General features: G+C 42.4%; 1 protein-coding gene across 7 annotated transcripts in view; it reads left to right on the forward strand.

The window, feature by feature from the left end:
- Positions 1-20,751, forward strand: part of CD80 (CD80 molecule) — a 58,560-nt gene that overhangs the window by 21,758 nt on the left and 16,051 nt on the right. For all 7 annotated transcript variants that reach the window (XM_059687759.1, XM_059687762.1, XM_059687757.1 and 4 more), the window contains 3 exons: positions 11,440-11,721; positions 18,921-19,034; positions 20,403-20,518. In XM_059687759.1, the coding sequence (XP_059543742.1) occupies positions 11,440-11,721; positions 18,921-19,034; positions 20,403-20,503 (497 nt within the window). In that variant the 3' untranslated portion in view covers positions 20,504-20,518. The remainder of the gene's footprint in view (positions 1-11,439; positions 11,722-18,920; positions 19,035-20,402; positions 20,519-20,751) is intronic.

Raw genomic sequence — 20,751 nt, forward strand, 5'->3', positions numbered from 1 at the left:
TGCTCCTTCGGTGGTTGTGGTAGCAGCTGCTCCTCAGTTGGCAGCAGCTCCTCTGGTGGGTGCTGCTCACAGCCATGGTGGCTCCTCTGGCTGGTTGGGGAGGCTTCTCACACAGCTGCTGTTCCTCAGACAGAGGGTGTGTTGATCACGAGGCTGCTGTTCCTTGGATGGGGGCGGGCTACACACACAGCTGCTATTCCTTTAACTGGGGCGGACTGTTCACGTGGCTGCTGTTCCTTGGATGGGGGCTGGCTGCATGCTGCTGTTGTTCCTCTGATGTGGTGGGCCACTTGTGGGGCTACTGCTCCTTGGACATGGGCAGGTTGATTGCAAGGCTGCTCCTCCTCGGATGGGGACGGGCCACTCACACGGCTCCTGCTCGTCGGACAGGTGCAGGCTGTGTGTGGCTCTGCTCCTCGGACCAGTGTGTGCTGCGCAGGGCTGCTGCTCCTCAGACATGGGCAGTATGCTCGTGTGGCTGCTGCTCCTCGGACCAGGGTGGGCTGCTGCTGCTCCTCAAATGGGGATGGGCTGCTCACAGAACTGCTGCTCCTCAGTTGGGGGCAGGCTGCTCACACAGCTGCTGCTCCTCGTATTGGGCAGCCTCCTCTGGCGGCTGCTGCTGCTTGGACGAGGGCAAGATGCTTGTGCAGCTGCTACTCCTCGGACTGGTGCAGGGTGCAGGCTGTGCGCAGCTGCTGCTCCTCAGATGGGGGCAGGCTGTGCAGGGCTGCCACTCCTCAGACATAGGCAGACTGCTCGTGCGGCTGCTGCTCCTCTTACCGGTCAGGCTGCTCACATGGTTGCTGCTCCTTGGATGGGGGAGCGGGCCGCTCACACAGCTGCTGCTCCTTGGACAGGGGCAGGCCACATGAGGCTGCTGCTCTTAGGCCTGGAGCAGGCTGCTCACGGGGCTGATATTCCTTGGACAGGAGCGTGCTGCTCATGTGTCTGCTGCTCACATGGTTGCAGTGCCCTGGACTAAAATGTTGGGCTGGTCAGAGGGGAGCATACTTCAGAACTCACAGGAACCTGCGCCCAGGGTGGCTGGAGACTCCGTGACCGTGAGACCACAGCCGAGGTAGCAGGTCCCTGGCAGGGGTGGCTGTAGAGTCCCAGGTGTTACCTGAGGGCACCCTGGGTGGAGGTGAGGCTGGGCTCTCAATTACATCAGCTCACCCCTTCGAAAAAGCTAGGCCTCTGAAGAAGAGCTGGCCTCCTGGTCCTGTTTGCAATGGTAGCAGAGGCTGCCTAGTTAGGCTAGCCCAGTTAGCCTGCCCCCGAAGGTCCTGCAGGGTCTAACTGTGCCTCATTCACTCACCCACACACACACACCCCACACACAACCACACACTCCTCTTTTGCTCCCTTGCTGCCACCTTCTTCCTGCCTCTGTGTCTGGGTCTAGGGCAGTGATGGTGAACCTATGACATGCGTGTCAGAAGTGACATGCGAACTCATATTTTTGGTTGATTTTTCTTTGTTAAATGGCATTTAATATATAAAATAAATATCAAAAATATAAATCTTTGTTTTACTATGGTTGCAAATATCAAAGAATTTCTATATGTGACACGGCACCAGAGTTAAGTTAGGGTTTTTCAAACTGCTGACAGACCGAGCTCAAAAGGTTCGTCATCACTGGTCTAGGGTGTAATTGACCCGTTCGTTAATGAAGTTTCCTCTCCAGGTGTCTGGTTATGTGGCTTGCTCTCTAGCACTTTAGCCGGACAGGATAAAATTCACCTTAACAAGACATGACCTGGAGAACCAAGATGGCGGCGATATAGGCAGACGTGTCCCAGGTCGTGTCCGGAGCAAATGGAGCGAGCAGCTGAAGCTAGTAACACTCACACTGAATTGGCGAAATTGCTCAGCTGGTGAGAGGGTTTACAGCCAGGAAGAGCAGAACTCCCCTGGTAAGGTAAAAAAAACCCAGGGATTTGGGCAGGAAAGTTTGCCAGACCTCTGAGCCCAGAGAGTCGGAGGGAGACCGCGTGGCAGACAGCCGCGTCCCTTGGGACAGGCACAGCCCCTGACGGGGGAAAGGAGAACCGCGGGATTCCTGGCGCCGCCAGGGAAATTGAGAGCTGGGTTCTGTGATCACGGAGGACTGAGCCTAAAGGGGGCAGCCTGAAGAGCTGACCTGACCATGCAGTCCCGGTAAGAGAAGAAGCTTACAGAAACCAAGCCTTCCCCGTTTCCGCGACCGGCATTTGTTTGTTTGTTTTCACTGAACCCTGTTCATGGGACATTTCGGATACAGACACTCACCTGTGCTGAAGAGAGGGAGAGTGTGCTGGGGAGTGGAATCTGGGGAGAGACTGGGGAAAGAGGGGGAGCCGGGAGAGGTGGTAGTGAATTGAGTGCTGAGACACCCCAGAGCCCGGGACTGGGGCAGCCACCCGCTCCTGAGAGGGAGTCTCCTCCCCCCAGCCCCCAGGCAAGGAGCACAGCCACACCCAGATTCCACCCTGTACGAGATCAAGGATTAAGATAACCTGATCAGTCCCTGGGAGTTAACAGGGTCTGGCCTATAGGGGGATTTTCAATCCCAGCAACAACATAGCGCCAGTAACTAACTATTACGCAGTCAGCTTTGGGCAGTGAACTTCCACTGGACAGAGAGGCCCTATAGCCTCAGAGGCCAACCCCAGAACACTGCCACCCAGAGGCTGACCCACAAACTGACACTTTGCTAAACACAAAATAAGGCAGTCTGGGAAATAAATGCGGCATGCTTTAAAATAAGGACTGTGGTTTACAACACAGAGGAACAGTATATCGCAGGGAAACTCAACACTCTCCTGAATACCTGGAAGGTCTAAGGCAAGTCACACTGAAGAATAGAAGAAACGAAGGACCTTCACTACTGCAATTTTTTTTCTTTTTTCACTTTTTAACTAAGAAACCAATTTTTTTTTCATTCTTTTTTTTTTCTTTTTCTTTTTTTTTCTCTTTCTTTTCTTCTTTTTCCATCACCTGATTTTACCCTTTTAATTACTACCTTCTTATTTTTAACCAGTATTATTACTGCTACCATTTTACCATTTTTTTAAAGTGCCATTTTATTTTTTCTTTATTTTATTTTGGGATTAGTGTTCACCATTCTATTTTCATCATTATATTATTGGTTGTTTCTAGTTTGCATTCATATCCAGGGAGCTGTTGCTGGAATTTGTTGGGATTAATGGCTGTTCTATAGGAGTATTCTCCTCATATAAAAAGTCTCTTCCCTCTTCCACTTCATTCTCTCTTTTCGCTCTTTTTTTTTTTTCTTTTCTTTTCTCGCTTTTATTTTCCCCCTTCCTTTTTCCCAATTTCATTTTTGCACTCCCTTTTTTTGGTCCCTACTTTTCTTTCCCTTTTTCTCTTTTATCTTTTTCTCTTCCTTCTTCCTTATCCCCTAATTCTCTTAATTCAGGTGGTCACCTTTAATTGGGGTTATTAATATCGTGAATATATTTGTGTATAGTGCCTGGTACGTGGTGCCTTGTTGTGTTGTATTTTGTGCCTTTAAATCAACGCAGCAGATCCAAGCAACAGCAACCTCCTGAGCACCTCATCCTCTGCTGAGGAACAGCAGCTGTACGTGAAACCTCGCCCCACCAGCCAGAAGAGCCACCACAGCTGTGAACAGCACCCACCAGAGGAGCTGCTGCCAACTGAAGAGCAGCTGCTACCGCAACCGCCCGAAGAGCAACCACAGACCAAGGAGTCACTGCCACCAAGGGAGCAACCACTGAACAACTCAACGTCTAGATATGTCAGTGAGATCAAACATGGGTAGACAAAGAAACCCCCAAAGGAAAGAGAAGGAGGACTCTCCAGAAAAGCAGCTAAGTAATACAGAGGCATGCAACATGACAGATAAAGAATTCAGAATAAGGATCCTAGAGTGCATAAACCGGATGGAGGAAAAAATCGACAACCTCTGCAAGAAGCAAGAAGAAACAGATGAAAAAATCGATAACATATGGAAGAAGCTAGAAGAAACAGATGAAAAAATCGATAACATATGGAAGAAGCTAGAAGAAACAGATGAAAAAATCAACAACCTAAGTAAGACCCAAGAAGAAATGAAGAGTGATATAGCTGCAATGAAAAACTCCATTGAAAGTATCAACAGTACACTAGGAGAAGCGGAGGACCGAATAAGTGAATTAGAAGACAAGGAAGCAAAACACACCCAAAATGTACTGCAATTGGAGAAAAAAATTAAAAGACAGGAGGAGAGCCTAAGGGAGCTTTGGGACAACATGAAACGAAACAACATACGAATAATAGGAGTACCAGAACAACAGAAAGATGAACAAGGATTAGAAAACCTACTCGAAGAAATAATATCAGAAAACTTTCCTGAGGTGGGGAAGAAAAAAGTCACACAAGCCCAGAGAGTCCCAAACAAGGTGAACCCGAAAAGAACCACACCAAGACACATCATAATCACCATGGCAAATGTTCAGGACAAAGAGAGAATCTTACAGGCTGCAAGAGAGAGACGGAAAGTTACATACAAGGGATCTCCCATTAGATTGTCAAATGACTTCTCAACAGAAACACATCAGGCCAGAAAAGAATGGACTGAAATTTACAAAGTGATGCAAAGCAAAGGACTGAATCCAAGAATACTCTATCCAGCAAGGCTATCATTCAAAATTGAAGGGGAAATAAGAAGCTTCACAGACAAAAAAAGACTAAGGGAGTTTGTCACCACCAAGCCAGCAATGCAAGGAATGCTAAAGGGACTGGTATAAAAATAAGAAATAAAAAGCTCAGAAAGAAAACAGCCACACAAAAAAAGAAATGGCTACAAACAAGTACCTTTCAATAATAACTTTAAACGTAAACGGACTAAATTCTCCAACCAAAAGACATCGAGTGGCTGAATGGATAAAAAAACATGACCCATACATCTGCTGTCTACAAGAAACCCACCTCATTAGAAGGGACTCACACAGACTGAAAGTGAAAGGATGGAAAAATATCTTTCAGGCAAATGGAAAGGAAAAGAAAGCTGGGGTAGCAATACTTATATCGGACAAAATAGACCTCAAAGTGAAGGCCTTAACAAGAGATAAGGAAGGCCACTTCATAATACTAAAGGGATCAATACAACAAGAAGATATAACCCTGGTAAACATATATGCACCCAATGTAGGAGCACCCAAATTCATAAAAAAACTCCTGGAAAATATCAAAGGAGAGATCGACAACAATACAATCATAGTAGGGGACTTTAATACACCATTGACAGCACTGGATAAGTCCTATAGACAAACAATCAGCAAAGATACAGCAATCCTAAATGACTCACTAGATCAGATGGACTTAATAGACATCTTCAGAACACTTCACCCCAAAGCCAGAGAATATACGTTCTTCTCAGTTGCTCATGGGACATATTCAAAAATAGACCACATATTGGGTCACAAGCAAAGTATCCCCAAATTCAAGAAGATTGAAATCATAAAAAGCATCTTCGCAGACCACGATGGCATAATATTAGAAATAAACTACAATAAAAACAACCCAAAATACTCAAACACCTGGAAGCTGAATAGCATGCTATTAAATATTGATTGGGTTACCAATGAGATCAAAGAAGAAATTAAAAACATCCTGGAAACTAATGACAATGAAAACACAACAATCCAAAACCTATGGGACACATTGAAAGCAGTCCTGAGAGGGAAGTTTATAGCTCTACAGGCCTATCTCAAAAAACAAGAAAAAATGGTAGTAAATCATCTAACTCTACAACTCAAAGAATTAGAAAGAGAGCAACAAGAAAACCCCAGAGTGAGCAGAAGGAAGGAGATAATAAAGATTAGAGCAGAAATAAATGACATAGAGACCAAAAAAATAATACAGAAAATCAATGAAACCAAGAGCTGGTTCTTTGAAAGGATAAACAAGATTGATAAACCTCTAGCCAGGCTCACCAAGAAGCAGAGAGAGAGGACCCAAATAAATAAAATCAGAAATGATAGAGGCGAAATAACAACAGACCCCACAGAAATACAAATGATTGTTAAAAAATACTATGGACAGCTTTACTCCAACAAACTAGACAACCTGGAGGAAATGGACAAATTCCTAGAAAAATACAGCATTCCAAAACTCCATCAGGAAGAATCTAAAAATCTCAACAGGCCAATAACTATGGAAGAAATTGAAGCAGTCATCAAAAAGCTTCCATCAAACAAAAGCCCAGGACCAGACGGCTTCACAGGGGAGTTTTACCAAACATTCAAGGAAGAACTAAAACCTATCCTCCTCAGACTACTACAAAAAATTCAAGAGGAAGGAACACTTCCAAGCTCATTCTATGAAGCCAGCATCACCCTAATACCAAAACCAGGTAAAGACAACACAATGAAAGATAATTACAGGCCAATATCCCTCATGAACATAGATGCCAAAATCCTCAACAAAATCTTAGCAAATCGGATCCAGCAGTACATCAGAAAGATCATACACCATGACCAAGTAGGATTTATCCCAGGGATGCAAGGATGGTACAATATCCGCAAATCAATAAACGTGATACATCACATAAACAAATTGAAAGAAAAAAACCACATGGTCATATCAATTGATGCAGAAAAAGCATTTGACAAAATTCAACACCCATTTTTGATAAAAACTCTCAGCAAGGTGGGAGTAGAAGGATCATACCTCAACATAATAAAAGCCATATATGACAGGCCCACAGCCAACATCATACTCAACGGACAAAAACTAACACCATTTCCCCTAAGAACAGGAACAAGACAGGGATGCCCCCTCTCACCACTCCTGTTCAACATAGTACTGGAAGTGTTAGCCATTGCAATTCGGCAAGAAGAAGAAATAAAAGGCATCCAAATTGGAAAAGAGGAAGTAAAACTGTCCTTATTTGCAGACGACATGATATTATACATACAAAACCCTAGAGATTCCATCAAAAAGCTACTAGACTTAATACATGAATTTGGCAATGTAGCAGGATACAAAATTAACCCCAAGAAATCTGAGGCATTTCTATACACCAATAGTGAACTTTCAGAAAGAGAGATTATAAAAACAATCCCGTTTACCATTGCACCGAAAAAACTAAGCTACCTAGGAATAAACTTAACTAAAGAGGTAAAAGACCTCTACTCAGAAAACTACAGGACGTTGAAAAAAGACATAGAGGAAGACATAAACAGATGGAAGAACATACCGTGTTCATGGATTGGTAGAATCAACATCATTAAAATGTCCATACTACCCAAAGCAATCTATAAATTCAACGCACTTCCCATTAAAGTACCAACAGCATACTTCAGAGATCTAGAACGAACTTTCCAAAAATTCATCTGGAATCAAAAAAGACCCCGAATAGCTGCAGCAATCCTGAAAAAGAACAAAGTAGGTGGGATCTCAATACCAGATATCAAGCTGTATTACAAAGCCACTGTTCTCAAAACTGCCTGGTACTGGCACAAGAATAGGCATATAGATCAATGGAATAGAATAGAGAGCCCAGAAATCGGCCCGAACCAATATGCTCAATTAATATTTGACAAAGGAGGCAAGAACATACAATGGAGCCAAGATAGTCTCTTCAATAAATGGTGTTGGGAAAATTGGACAGATATATGCAAGAAAATGAAACTAGACCACCAACTTACACCATACACAAAAATAAACTCAAAATGGATAAAGGACTTAAATGTACGACAGGAAACCATAAAAATTCTAGAAGAATCCAAAGGCAAGAAAATCTCAGACATATGCCGAAGCAATTTCTTCACTGATACAGCTCCTAGGGCACTTGAATCTAAAGAAAAAATGAACAAATGGGACTACATCAAAATAAAAAGCTTCTGCACAGCAAAAGAAACCATCAACAAAACAAGGAGAAAACCCACTGTGTGGGAAAACATATTTGCCAATGACATATCTGATAAGGGCCTAATCTCCAAAATTTATAGGGAACTCATACAACTTAACAAAAGGAAGATAAACAATCCAATCAAAAAATGGGCAAAGGACCTAAATAGACACCTTTCAAAAGAGGACATTCAGAAAGCCAAGAGACATATGAAAACATGCTCAAAGTCACTAATCATCCGAGAGATGCAAATCAAAACAACAATGAGGTACCATCTCACACCTGTCAGACTGGCTATCATCAACAAATCAACAAACGACAAGTGCTGGAGAGGATGTGGAGAAAAAAGAACACTTGTGCACTGCTGGTGGGAATGCAGACTGGTGCAGCCACTATGGAAGACAGTATGGAGTTTCCTTAAAAAACTGAAAATGGAACTCCCATTTGACCCTGTGATCCCACTTCTAGGAATATATCCCAAGAAACCAGAAACACCAATCAGAAAGGATATATGCACCCCTATGTTCATAGCAGCACAATTCACCATAGCTAAGATCTGGAAACAGCCTAAGTGCCCATCAGTAGATGAATGGATTAGAAAACTGTGGTACATCTACACGATGGAATACTATGTGCTGTAAAAAGGAAAAAACTCTTACCATTTGCAACGTCATGGATTCAACTGGAGAGCATTATGCTAAGTGAAATAAGCCAGTCAATAAAGGAAAAATACCACATGATCTCACTCATTCATGGACAATAGAGATCATTATAAACTTTTGAACAATAATAGATACAGAGGCAGAGCTGCCTCAAACAGATTGTCAAACTGCAGCGGGAAGGCCGGGGAGGGTTGGGGGGCAGGAGGTAGGGGGGTAAGAGATCAACTAAAGGACTTGTATGCATGCATATAAGCATAACCAATGGACATAAGACACTGGGTGATAGGGGAGGCTAGGGGACTGTCTAGGGCGGGGGGATAAAATGGATACATATGTAATACCCTTTGTAATACTTTAAGCAATAAAAAAAAAAAAGACATGACCCAAAGGGAACAAAGCATGAATGTACTCACGACACCGATAGCCCCAATGTCAGTGACCACCTGATAAAAGAGAATTAGGGGAGAGAAAAGAGAGCACAATTGATATCTAAGAGAGAAAAAAAAAAAGATAGAAGAGAAAAGAAAAAGGAGAATATATATATTCTCATGGTTGCAGTGCCCTGGAGAATATATATATATATATATATATATATAGAGAGAGAGAGAGAGAGAGAGAGAGAGAGAGAGAACACCACAGAACCAATAGATAAACCAAACAAATACAAACACCAAACACCCAGTAAAGAGGGTGGGGACAGAATCTGTAGAGGCTGAGCTTTTCTGGGGAACTCTAACCTTCCCGGCTGCAAACTGTCTCACCAGCTGAGTCTCCTTCGCAAATTCAGGATGGATGTTATTTCAGCTGCTCATTCTATTTGCTCCTGGACAAGCCTTGGGACACGTCCACCTATTCCACCACCATCTTGTCTCTCCGCACTTTAGTATCTTATTGGGGCTCAACTGTGTAAATGCAGGAGTGTCTCCAGGCTCCTGGAGGAATGCTGGGAAGGCCTCTCTGTCCTATTAAGGCATATCTAAATTGCAAGGGGGTTAGTAAAGGCTAATGATTAAAATCACAGGCTTACTAGTGTACAATTTGGACAGAGGTTTACCTGACTAAAAGACTACTTTTGAAAAAGAAAGGGGGTGCTAAACAAACTCTAGGGAAATGGTTATCTCGGGTGTGAGAAGGAGACAGGACAGCTGAGACTACACAAGGATCCTATATAATAAAAGCCTAATGTGCAAGTTGTCCTCTTGGGCGGTCTTTTTGACTGGGATTTTGACCACTCACTATGATTGCGCTGACCACCAGGGAGTGGCGCGGACAAGGCGGGTGTCGGCGATGTGGTGCTGGCAGCAGGTGGCAGTGGAGGAGCTGCCGGCCCCAGTGGGCCCCGATGAGAGTGGGACCATAGCAGGATGGTGGAGCAGGTGAGCAGGAGGCACCAGGCCAAAGCAGGTGCAAGCAGGGGCCTGATCGCCCCACCAATGGCCCCACAGATGGCAACCAGTGGTGGAGGTGGGGGGCAGGGCTGCTGCCTGGCTCCCAGGCGCTGAGGGAGCTGTGCTGTGGAGGCCTGACCCTGATTGATCACCCCGCAGGCAGGATGATGGAGCCGGTGAGGGGGCGGCACTAGGCCATGGTGAAGTGCCAGGCGGGGCTGCGGGGCTGCAAGCCTGGGGGCGTGAGCTTGGGCCAAATCCCCACAGGCCACCCCAAGGGACCCCACCTGTGCATGAATTCATGCACCAGGCCTCTAGTATTTATATAAGTTACTGTCAGTGTGCTGGTTCTCAAGTTGGATGGTCGGTTCATGGGTGTTCACTATATTAACTAATAAACAGACAAGTAAAAGAGCTACTTTGTGGCCTTAAAAGTCAGGATGAAAGGAAAGGAAACCAAGTACAAGAAAGGAAGACAAGGAGAGGGAAGGCTCTGATACCTGAAAAACTTGGATTCAAATACCAGTTCTGCCACTTACTGGTTATGATTAGACCTCAACTTCATTATTTATAAAATGGAAATTGTATTAAATTAAATCATATGAAATTAGTAATATTTAATCTTTTTTTTGCTACAATCTACCTCCCAGGGTTGTTGTAAAGACGAAATGAGGAAAAGTCCAGACTGAACAAGCATTAAGAGCTCACTAAATGTTGTATTATTTTTCTCTTCAATTCTTACAAATGTGTCAATATTTCTTCACATGAAGCTACTTCTCTTTTCTCTAATAACTTCCCTCCTACCTCTATCAAAAGTGATGAAGAGCCCTAGCCTGCTTGGCTCAGTGGATAGAGCATCATCCTGTAGAACAAAGGGTCCTGGGTTTGATTCCAGGCACGGGCATGTACCTTGGCTGCAGGATCCTCGGGCCCTGGCCCTGGTCGGAGGCAACCAATCGATGTATTTCACATCAATATTTCTCTGTCTTCCCCTCTCTCTTCCACTCTCCCTAAAAATCAATGGAAAAAATATCATTGGGTGAGGATTAAAATAATAATAATAATAATAAAAGTTTTTTAAAAAAGTGATGAAGAATTCCAAAGTCAGTCTTTGGATTATACATAACTACTGACTTATGGGAAGTTGTAAATTATATATAATTTTTGCATTCTTATTTTTTTAATGTATTTTTATTGATTTCAGAGAGGAAGGGAGAGGGAGAAAGAGATAGAAACATCAATGATGAGAAAGAATCATTGATTGGTTGCCTCCTGTACGCCCCACACTGGGGCTCAAGCTCGCAACCCGGGTATGTGCCCTAGGCCAGAATCAAACCTGAGACACTTCGGTCTGCAGGCCGACACTGTATCCACTGAGCCAAATTGGCTAGGGCTACATTCTTATTAAAGCTAGATATTTTATTAAAAATATAACACCTCCCAAAGAAAAAAAATATATATATATATATAACACATACACACACAGATATAATGATATATACTTATATCCTTGTTCTTTCTTTAGCTGACTTTCCTGTCCCAAGTATAACTGAGCTTGGAAACCCAGCTACAAACATCAAAAGAATAATTTGTTCAACCTCCGGAGGTTTTCCAAAGCCTCACCTCTCCTGGTTGGAAAAGGGAAAAGAATTAAATGCCATCCACACAACAGTTTCCCAAGACCCTCAAACTGAGCTCTACACTATTAGCAGTGAACTGGACTTCAATGTGACCAACAACCACACCTTCATATGTCTTGTCAAGTATGGAAACTTAACAGTATCACAGATCTTCAACTGGCAAAAATGTAAGTCACGTCCTGGGAAGTTTCTACTGTGGAGAACCTAAAAGGAAAATAACTCAGCCAGATACAGTTTAGAATTGTGCATATCGACTTTGACTGTATTTTTTGTAGTATTTTTAGACATGCAAATAAAATGAAATAAAATGTTATGGTGACATATTAAGGTCACTCACTGTATAAGGTATGACTATGTTACTAGATTAATTTTCTTTTTTTAAATAAACATTCTAAAATTAAGAGTACATATAATTGCTATTCATCAAATAGTCATCTTAGAAAGTTATTATAATAATGTTATTGTCCTTGAAAGCACTAATATTTGTCCTTCTTAGGAACTGCCCTCAGGGCTTTGGCAGTTTCGTTTTGGGCATTGCCTCTCCATGGTCCCATGATGTCAATCACTGTCTTTTGTGGGTGACAGTAAGTTTAAAGAACTACTGGTTCATTCAGAACCAAGTCTAGTGAAGGAGCTGAATAACAAGCTACTGTGGACAATGCCTGAAAAAATAGGTCTTTTTTGAGCAAATACCATGACCAGATGCTTTACAAATGGTAAACTTAGAGAATCCTCCTTTCTCTAGAAGTAAAATCATCTGAAAATATAAAATAGAAAAGGTTGGGTTTATATAAATTTGTGCATGACAAACCCATAATGGGCTGTTACAAGACAACCCAGATACTCGAGATACATGTCTAACCTGTATGCCTGATTATATAGAGAAATGACAGGCCTCTTCCACACCTCCCAGCCCCACTCCTAACAATGTGTTTTGTGGCTACATAGTAAGAAACAACACACTGAGTTTGCTATACAGTAGTATGTAAGTGTAAATATCTATAAAGAAGCTTAAGTGACCATCGCAACTGTCGCGACCGTCATGATCAAACAGATGGCCGAACAGGCTGCATAGGGAGACCAGGCCAGCAGGGGATTAGTGAGGGACAACCAAGTGACTGAGCAGCAGGCTGCATGGGGCAACCAGGCCAGCAGGGGGGCAGTTGGGAGCAACTAGGCCACGTGGGGGGGGGGGGCAGTTGGGGGCGATCAGGCCAGCAGGGGGTGAGCAGTGAGGGGCAATCAGGCCAGCAGGCAGAGGTGGTTAGGGGTGATCAGGCTGGCAGGGGGGGCAGTTAGGGGTGATCAGGCAGGCAGGCATGTGAGCGGTTAGGAGCCAGTGGTCCAGGATTGTGAGAGGGATGTTCGATTGGGATTGGGCCTAAACCAGCAGTTGGACATTCCCCAAGGGGTCCCGGATTGGAAAGGGTGCAGGCTGGGCTGAGGGGACCCCCCCCTCATGCACAAATTTTGTGCACCGGGTGTCTAGTAATATATAATGTATAGTGTGTCTTATGAGTTCCTCTTGTGACTGGTAGTAAAGAAGATATTTTAGATAGTCTCTAGTTCATTCTAGTGAATGATTTACCCTAGACCAGCGGTTCTCAACCTGTGGGTCGTGACCCCTTTGGCCATCAAACAACCTTTTCACAGGGGTCGCCTAAGACCATCCTGCATATCAGATATTTACATTACGATTCATAACAGTAGCAACATTACAGTAATGAAGTAGCAACAAAAATAATTTTATGGTTGAGTCACAACATGAGGAACTGTATTTAAAGGGCCAGAAGGTTGAGAACCACTGCTCTAGACCTTTCTGCTTGAGGAGGATTCTTTTTTTTCCTCACTAGATAATGAGATAAAAATTCCCAGGGAAAAATAGTTCAAATATATAACAAATTTTGATGATTTTATTGATAGTCCAAACTCCTCTCTCTCAATTATCTTTATATATTCTAAAAAATGTGTAAAAATGAATCTGAATAATATAGTAAATATTATTCATTAATTTAGCATTACTTTTCACTTAACATCATTATTTAATCAATTTTAGATTATGACTAAGGTGGGAAGTAATACACAAATTAGTAATAGCAGCTTCAGTCACATTTTATTTTAGACATTATTTATATTTGGAATATGGGTATATATGATATTCTAAGACAGAGGTTGGCAAAATTTTTCAGAAAAGGACCAGATAGTAAACAGTTTAGTCTTGTAGGTCATATGGTCTCTTGCAACAACTCAAATCAGCTATTATAGCATGAAAGCTGCCATAGACAAGACATAAATGAAGAACATTGTTATGTTCCAACAAAAATTGTATTTAAAAAAATAGGTAGTAGGCCACATTTGGCCTATGCACTGTAGTTTGCTAATTTATAGGAAATAGAATGTAGCTCTTCAATAAAAAGGTGGAGCCATATTTAAAGATGATATTATTAGACTACCAGCTTTATCATCTTTCCCCTAATAGGTCTTCTCTCAATTTTTCCTTCATGCTAAGGAGGAGCAGAATCCTATTTCAGTATAATTAAAATATGAGTTCTTTGCCCTATTTGGTCTACTTTCACTATGATTAATGAAGAGATGATTAGGTGTATGTGTTTATTCATTCCTTTATTCAATCTTTAGGTAGTTATCACATCGCAAGCATTTTGCTAGATACTGGTGTTGTTTCTATGGTCAGAGAGCTTTTGTGTATAAACACTTCAAACCTTGTTGACTGGATTGAAGGCATCATTTAGAGTCAAAGCAAATAATGCATTTGTGGGTGGTCAAGGACTGACTGCATAAGCACACACAACTTAGGTGTGCAGTTCATAGAAATGTTACAAGCCAATGTGAGTAAAGCTTTACTTTATAAGTATCCACTAAAAAACCCCACCAAATTTATTAATTAAATAAATCGGGTCTATGATTATTTAGTCTGGGCTTACCAAATTTGTTAAACCTTGATGTGCTAGAAGATGTGTGTGTGTGTGGGGGGGGGGGGGGGGGGGCGGGGCGTGCGTGGGGTGTGTGTGTGTGTGTGAGAGGGGTAAATTAGAGAGTACCACACATAGTGTCTCAAACTATCTGTGCAGATGTCTTCACATAACTATGCACTTAGATTCTGGGTCTGTTCTATGGTGTATTACCAAATTCCTAATAGGCATTATGACAGAGCCAGCTTACTGGTTCCTCCTTCTTTCCCTTAAACACACACCCTCTCTCTAGGCAGAGGGAGGCTTAAGGATGGATGGGAGTGGCCTCTCAGAGGAAGTCAGGTGTGGTCAGAACTGTGAAACTTTTAGAATCCCAAGAGTTTCTTTGTTATTTTGGGTGTCATTCCGGTCTTTCATGGCAAACATTGGTAATCGCTTCAAGTATCCATGTACTTTAGAGAAAGAGAAAATACCAGTCTTTTCTTAGTCTCCTAGGGGGTAGGTGCACTATGATCAAGTGTGTATTTTAGAACAGATATTGCAGTGTGTAGGAATTATTAGAGCCCAGGAAATCAGAGTCAAAGCAACCATTATGGAGGCTAGTAGGTAGGAGATGAGAAAAACCTGAACTAGGACAGTAGCTGCAAGAAAGTTGGAGGAGAGAAACCAAGATGGCAGCATAGGTAAACACCAGAAATTGCTGCCTTGCACAACCACTTCAAAATACAACTAAAAGACAAAACGGACATCATCCAGAACCATAGGAAGGCTGGCTGAGTGGAAATTCTACAACTAGAAGGAAAGAGAAAAGCACACTGAGACCCAGAGGAGGTGCGGAAGTAAAGTGCAGAGGTACAGAGGCACACGTGGAAAGGGCTGGCAATTGAGGACACGGTGATCTTTTTCAATCGGGAGGGAGTCTCAAGCTCCCGACTGCTCTGAACTCCAGTTCTGGGCGAGTCTCTGGGGACCCAGACTCATAGGGGGAGAAACTGGACTGTCTGGCATCGGGCAGAACTCAAGGGTGGCTTTTTCTCAGAGGTTCTTGTAGCGATTACTTTGGGAAACTGAGACCTGGGACCTCTTAGGGCAGGGCTGAGGATCAGCCACAGCTGTTTGCTCCACCCTGTTGATTCCCTGAGACCCTGCCCCACCCAAGCTGTGCACAGAGACTTTTGTGTATGAATGGGCTGGCCCTTTGCAATGTAAAATTACCTAACAAACTGCAGCTGGGTCAGAGAGAACCAGAACATCCAAAAGAAGGCCCAAGGCCCCACAGCAGCTTGCATTGCTTCACAGCTGGGCCTCATCTGGGCACCTCCAAAGCCCAAACAAAGAAGAGAAATCTGCAGATCTCTCCATAGATCCTGCTGGGTAGCCTCAGGAAGAGGCTAAATTAGCACCTCCTTAGAGATCCAAGAGCCAGTGTACCCAGTGGTCAGAGTGGGACCATCCAGATTACAACTCCTCAGATCCATAAGGGACACACTCAGGGACAGACTCAGTGAGCACCAAAGCCCCACTGAAGCAAGTCTTGCCCCAGAAGGGTGTCTCCAGCACAGAAGTTCCCCCATCATAGACACACCTGATTCTCACAGCCAATTGGCCTGGAGGTCAATTCCTCCCACTGATACCAACAACAGTCAAGGCTTAACTACAACAAGAGTGTGCACAAAGCCCACAAAGGGGTGCACCAAGAATGTCCACCTCAGGTAATTGGGGAGGCTGAGCCACTGGGCCCCATAGGACACCTAGCACACAAAGCCACTCTATCAACACAGGGAAGCAGCCAAAATGCAGAGACAAAGAAACAGGTCACAAATGACAGAAATGGAGGAAAGCAAACTACTGGTTATAGAGTTCAAAACCACAGTTATATGGTTTTTCAAGGATTTTCTAGAAACCGCCGATAAATTTAGTGAGACCCTCGAGGATATGAAAAAGGACCAACTAGAAATTAAGCATACACTGACTAAAATAAAGAATAATATACAGAGATCCAACAGCAGACAAGAGGATTCCAAGAATCAAGTCAAAGATGTGAAATATGAAGAAGCAAAAAATACCCAACCGGAAAAGAAAAAAGAAAAAAGAATCCAAAAATATCAAGATAGTGTAAGGAGCCTCTGGGACAACTTCAAGCATACTAACATCAGAATTATAGGGGTGCCAGAAGAAGAGAGAGAGCAAGATATTGAAAACCTATTTGAAGAAATAATGACAGAAAACTTCCCCTACCTGATGAAAGAAATAGACTTACAAGTCCAGGAAGCTCAGAGAACCCCAAACAAAAGGAATCCAAAGAGGACCACACCAAGACACGTCATAATTAAAATGCCAAGGGCAAAAGACAAAGAGAGAATTTTAAAAGCAGCAAGAGAAAAAAAGTCAGTTACCTACAAGGGAGTACCCATACGATTGTCAGCTGATTTCTCAACAGAAACCATGCAGGCCAGAAGGGAGTGGCAAGAAATATTCAAAGTGATGAATAGCAAGAACCTACAACCAAGATTACTTTACCCAGCAAAGCTATCATTCAGAATTGAAGGTCAGATAAAGAGCTTCACTGATAAGAAAAAGCTAAAGGAGTTCACCACCACCAAACGAGTATTATATGAAATGCTGAAAGGTATTCTTTAAGAAGAGGAAGAAGAAGAAAAAAGGTAAAGATAAAAATTATGAACAACAGTTACATATCTATTAACAAGTGAATCTAAAAATCAAGTGAATAAAAAATCTGATGAACAGAGTAAACCAGTGAATATAATAGAATCAGGGGCATAGAAAGGGAGTGGACTGACAATTCTTGGGTGGGAAAGGGGTGTGGGGGGTGCAGGAAGAGACTGGACAAAAATCGCACACCTATGGAAGAGGACAGTGGGGGCGGGTAAGGGAAGAGGGTGGGGTGGGAACTGGATGGAGTGGAGTTATGGGGGAAAAAGAGGAACAACTGTAATAATCTGAACAATAAAGATTTAATTTTTTTTAAAAAAAAGAGTTGGGGAAAGGAGTCGATTGCAGAGATATTCTGAATATAGATAGAAAGTCCACGGGAGCCTGCTGGGCACAAACACAAGCCTTCACTCTTGTTTGGGTAACTAATGGTGTTGCCATTCACTGAAATATGAGCATCTGTGTTAGATATGCTTTGGAAAGAATATAGTGAGTTCAGTTTTAATCAAGTGAGGTGCTGGCATCCAACCGTCTATTCAACAGCTGGAAATACAAATCTGGAGCTCAGAAATGGGATCAGAAATATAATATACAGATTTAGAAATCATTTAGTGTTTCAAACCTTAGGTGTGGATGAGATCACCCAGGAGGACTGGGGTCAGTGGCAAAAGTATGGGATCACAAATGGAACCATGGGGAACAACAAAATTTAAAGGACAAAAAGAGGAAGAAGAGCCTAAAAACAACAACAACAAAAACAACAACAACTGAGTCACAACCAGCAGAAACAGAAGAATGTGATGTCATGGAAGTCCAAGGAGGAAAACATTTCAACTTTGGAAAGTTATCCACAAGGCTTGGTAATCAGAAATATGAGAAACAATAAGTTAGTGTTTAATATTTATTGTAAGCTATTCCAGAGAAACCGGGAGAGGATGAGCTATGAATATTCCTTTTAATTTGTGTTCCTGCCCTTTCTCCAGATATTGTTGCCCCAAGGGGTTGAAGAATAGATGTTATAGCAGCTGCTCCTAATACTCTCTACCCGCCCCCCACCTACATCCTTCCTTGTGTCCCTGTGTTCCCTCTGTTCCCTGTGTTCTGCATCTGATAGCCAGGACGATCCTACCTAATACCAAGCCACATCCACTCTTAGTTCTCTGCTGAGCCTCTTCTACCAGTCCAGAAACTCTCTAGGCTGTATGGTGAAAAATGTGTATCCGAAAATGAATGCAGAATGAATGTTTTAGGTAGTTACTAAGAGGTGTGTGTGTGTGTGTGTGTGTGTGTGTGTGTGTGTGTGTGTGTGTGTGTGTGTGTTAAGAGAACATGCTAAGAGAAAGGGAGCAAGCATGACAGAGCTGGATAAGGAAAAATAAGGTACATCTAGAACACAAAATCAACTGATTATTATTAGTAATACATAGTAATACCAACTATAAAAGTGAGATTCAAAGACAGGGCGACTTTTAAAGTGTCTCCTTAGAGTCCTTTTTATGCTAGCTTAACTCAGTAAGTACAGAAGTTCAAAATTTATTTTTATTTCTCACATTCAATATCTGACATCTGGATTATCAGCTGCCCACAAGTATATATCTGATTTGTGAGTTATCAAAGAAAATGCTATCAGCTCAGTATTGGAGAGCTGACCAGGCAAAGAAGTGAAAAATACTCTTTGCAGTTCTGTCAAAATAAGAGGCATACAATGGGTATCAAGCAACTGGAAACACATTAGAGCTAATACTATCCTTTTTCCTCCACAGCTGAGCCAAAAACCTCTCCTTTTAGTCAGTCCTGGCTCTGGATCTTAATCATAGTGGTTGGGATTTCCGCGATCGTTGTTATTGCAGTATTTTGTTATTGCTGCCTGTGCAACAGTAAGTGCTTTCCTATTATCATCCTATAAGCCAGTGGTTCTCAATCTTCTGGCCCTTTAAATACAGTTCCTCATGTTGTGACCCAACTATAAAATTATTTTCGTTGCTACTTCATAACTGTAATGTTGCTACTGTTATGAATCATAATATAAATATCTGATATGCAGGATGGTCTTAGGCGACCCCTGTGAAAGAGTCGTTCGACCGCCAAAGGTTGAGAACCGCTGCCAAGCTCTATTAGTACAATTTAGCATCTTTCTGAGATGTTAAGCTATTCTCATTTTGGGAAAGTCTATGGAAATTTCAGTGTCTCCTTTCCATGGCTCAGCAAGTTCTATTCACTCACTAGACAGACATTTCTTGAACACCTACTATGTGCCTGGCACTCTACTAGGCAATGAATTTACGGAGATAAGAAATCACGGCCCTGAAGACACTAAATTCTAATTTAGTCCTTTCATTTCCCCCCTAACTTTATAATATTGTCTTGGAGACACTGAGGCTTGCTAACTAAGATGAAAACATTTCCGATGTAATGTAATATTCTAATTTTTTATTCAGAATTTGAGAAAAATCATAAATGACAAGATTTGGGGGACAGGAATCATTTTCTTGGAGAAGGGTAAAATGCACTAATGGAGTTAAGAAACTACATAGCCACAAGTGATTTTACCAATTCTCAATTCTACAGAATACATTTTGGGGTGAAAGATCAGGAGTAGTTGAGGAAAGAAAATACATCTAGGATATTTTTCCCTACAAGTTTAAAAGTTTGGCTTTACATTTATACTTCCTTCAATCTCTAATTAAATGAAGAGGAACTGCTAGGCCAGAGTTAAGGCCAAGTTTGCCATGAAGGAGTATCAACCTTTCTTGGAGGAGAAATCATATACACTGAGGGAAAAAACATCTACTGATTTTCTCAACCTTCAACACAAAAAATGTCAAAGGTCAGGGAAAACACTAGAGACTCTTTGTTATGAACAACTCAACCCATGGGTAGGATGAGAAAGGTCTGGTGGCTCAAGGATGGTTCTGATACAGACTACCCAGCCTTATCTCTCTAGTTCAGGTTTCCCATCCTTAGACTATGGACATTTGGAAATGAATAATTATTTGTTTTAGGGTGCTACTCTATGCATTGTAGTATGTTTAGCAGCATCCCTAGCTCTACTCCTTTATATCAATAGTACCCCTTTCCCCAATAATGACCATCAAAAATGTCTCCAGGCATTGCAAATGGCTCCTGTTGGGGAGGGGGTGGAAATCATCCAAGTTCTAAGCCAATCTGAAGGTTTGCTGAAATATATGGGCAGTTTAAGGGAAATTCACCTATCTGAATTTTTATTTTTTGTGTTTATCTTAAAGGACCTGCTGCAAGATGGAGAGAGAGAAGGAAGAGTGGGGAGAGTATGGAAATGAAAACAATCTCCCCTATCATCTCAGGATCTGCAGAAGCATCAGGCTGAACAGAACATCTAAAGGTAGCACCCTTTAGCTCTTCTCTACCATAGTGGGACATATGAGATCATGGCCATCAGGAGGCACAGGGTTTTCTTCCTCCCAGTAGCAAATTTAAGATCTTCTACTTCTTAACCCACCTTCTCAAAACCCTTTTTCAGATACTCTAAACAAAGGATTGGCACCTCTGTCCTCTTTCCCTGCAATTTCCTTCTTATAACCTCCTTTGCTGTTCTATTCTGCCATCTTGAAATGT

The sequence above is a fragment of the Myotis daubentonii genome, chromosome 3 (assembly GCF_963259705.1).
Source record: "Myotis daubentonii chromosome 3, mMyoDau2.1, whole genome shotgun sequence".
Lineage (NCBI taxonomy): Eukaryota > Metazoa > Chordata > Mammalia > Chiroptera > Vespertilionidae > Myotis > Myotis daubentonii.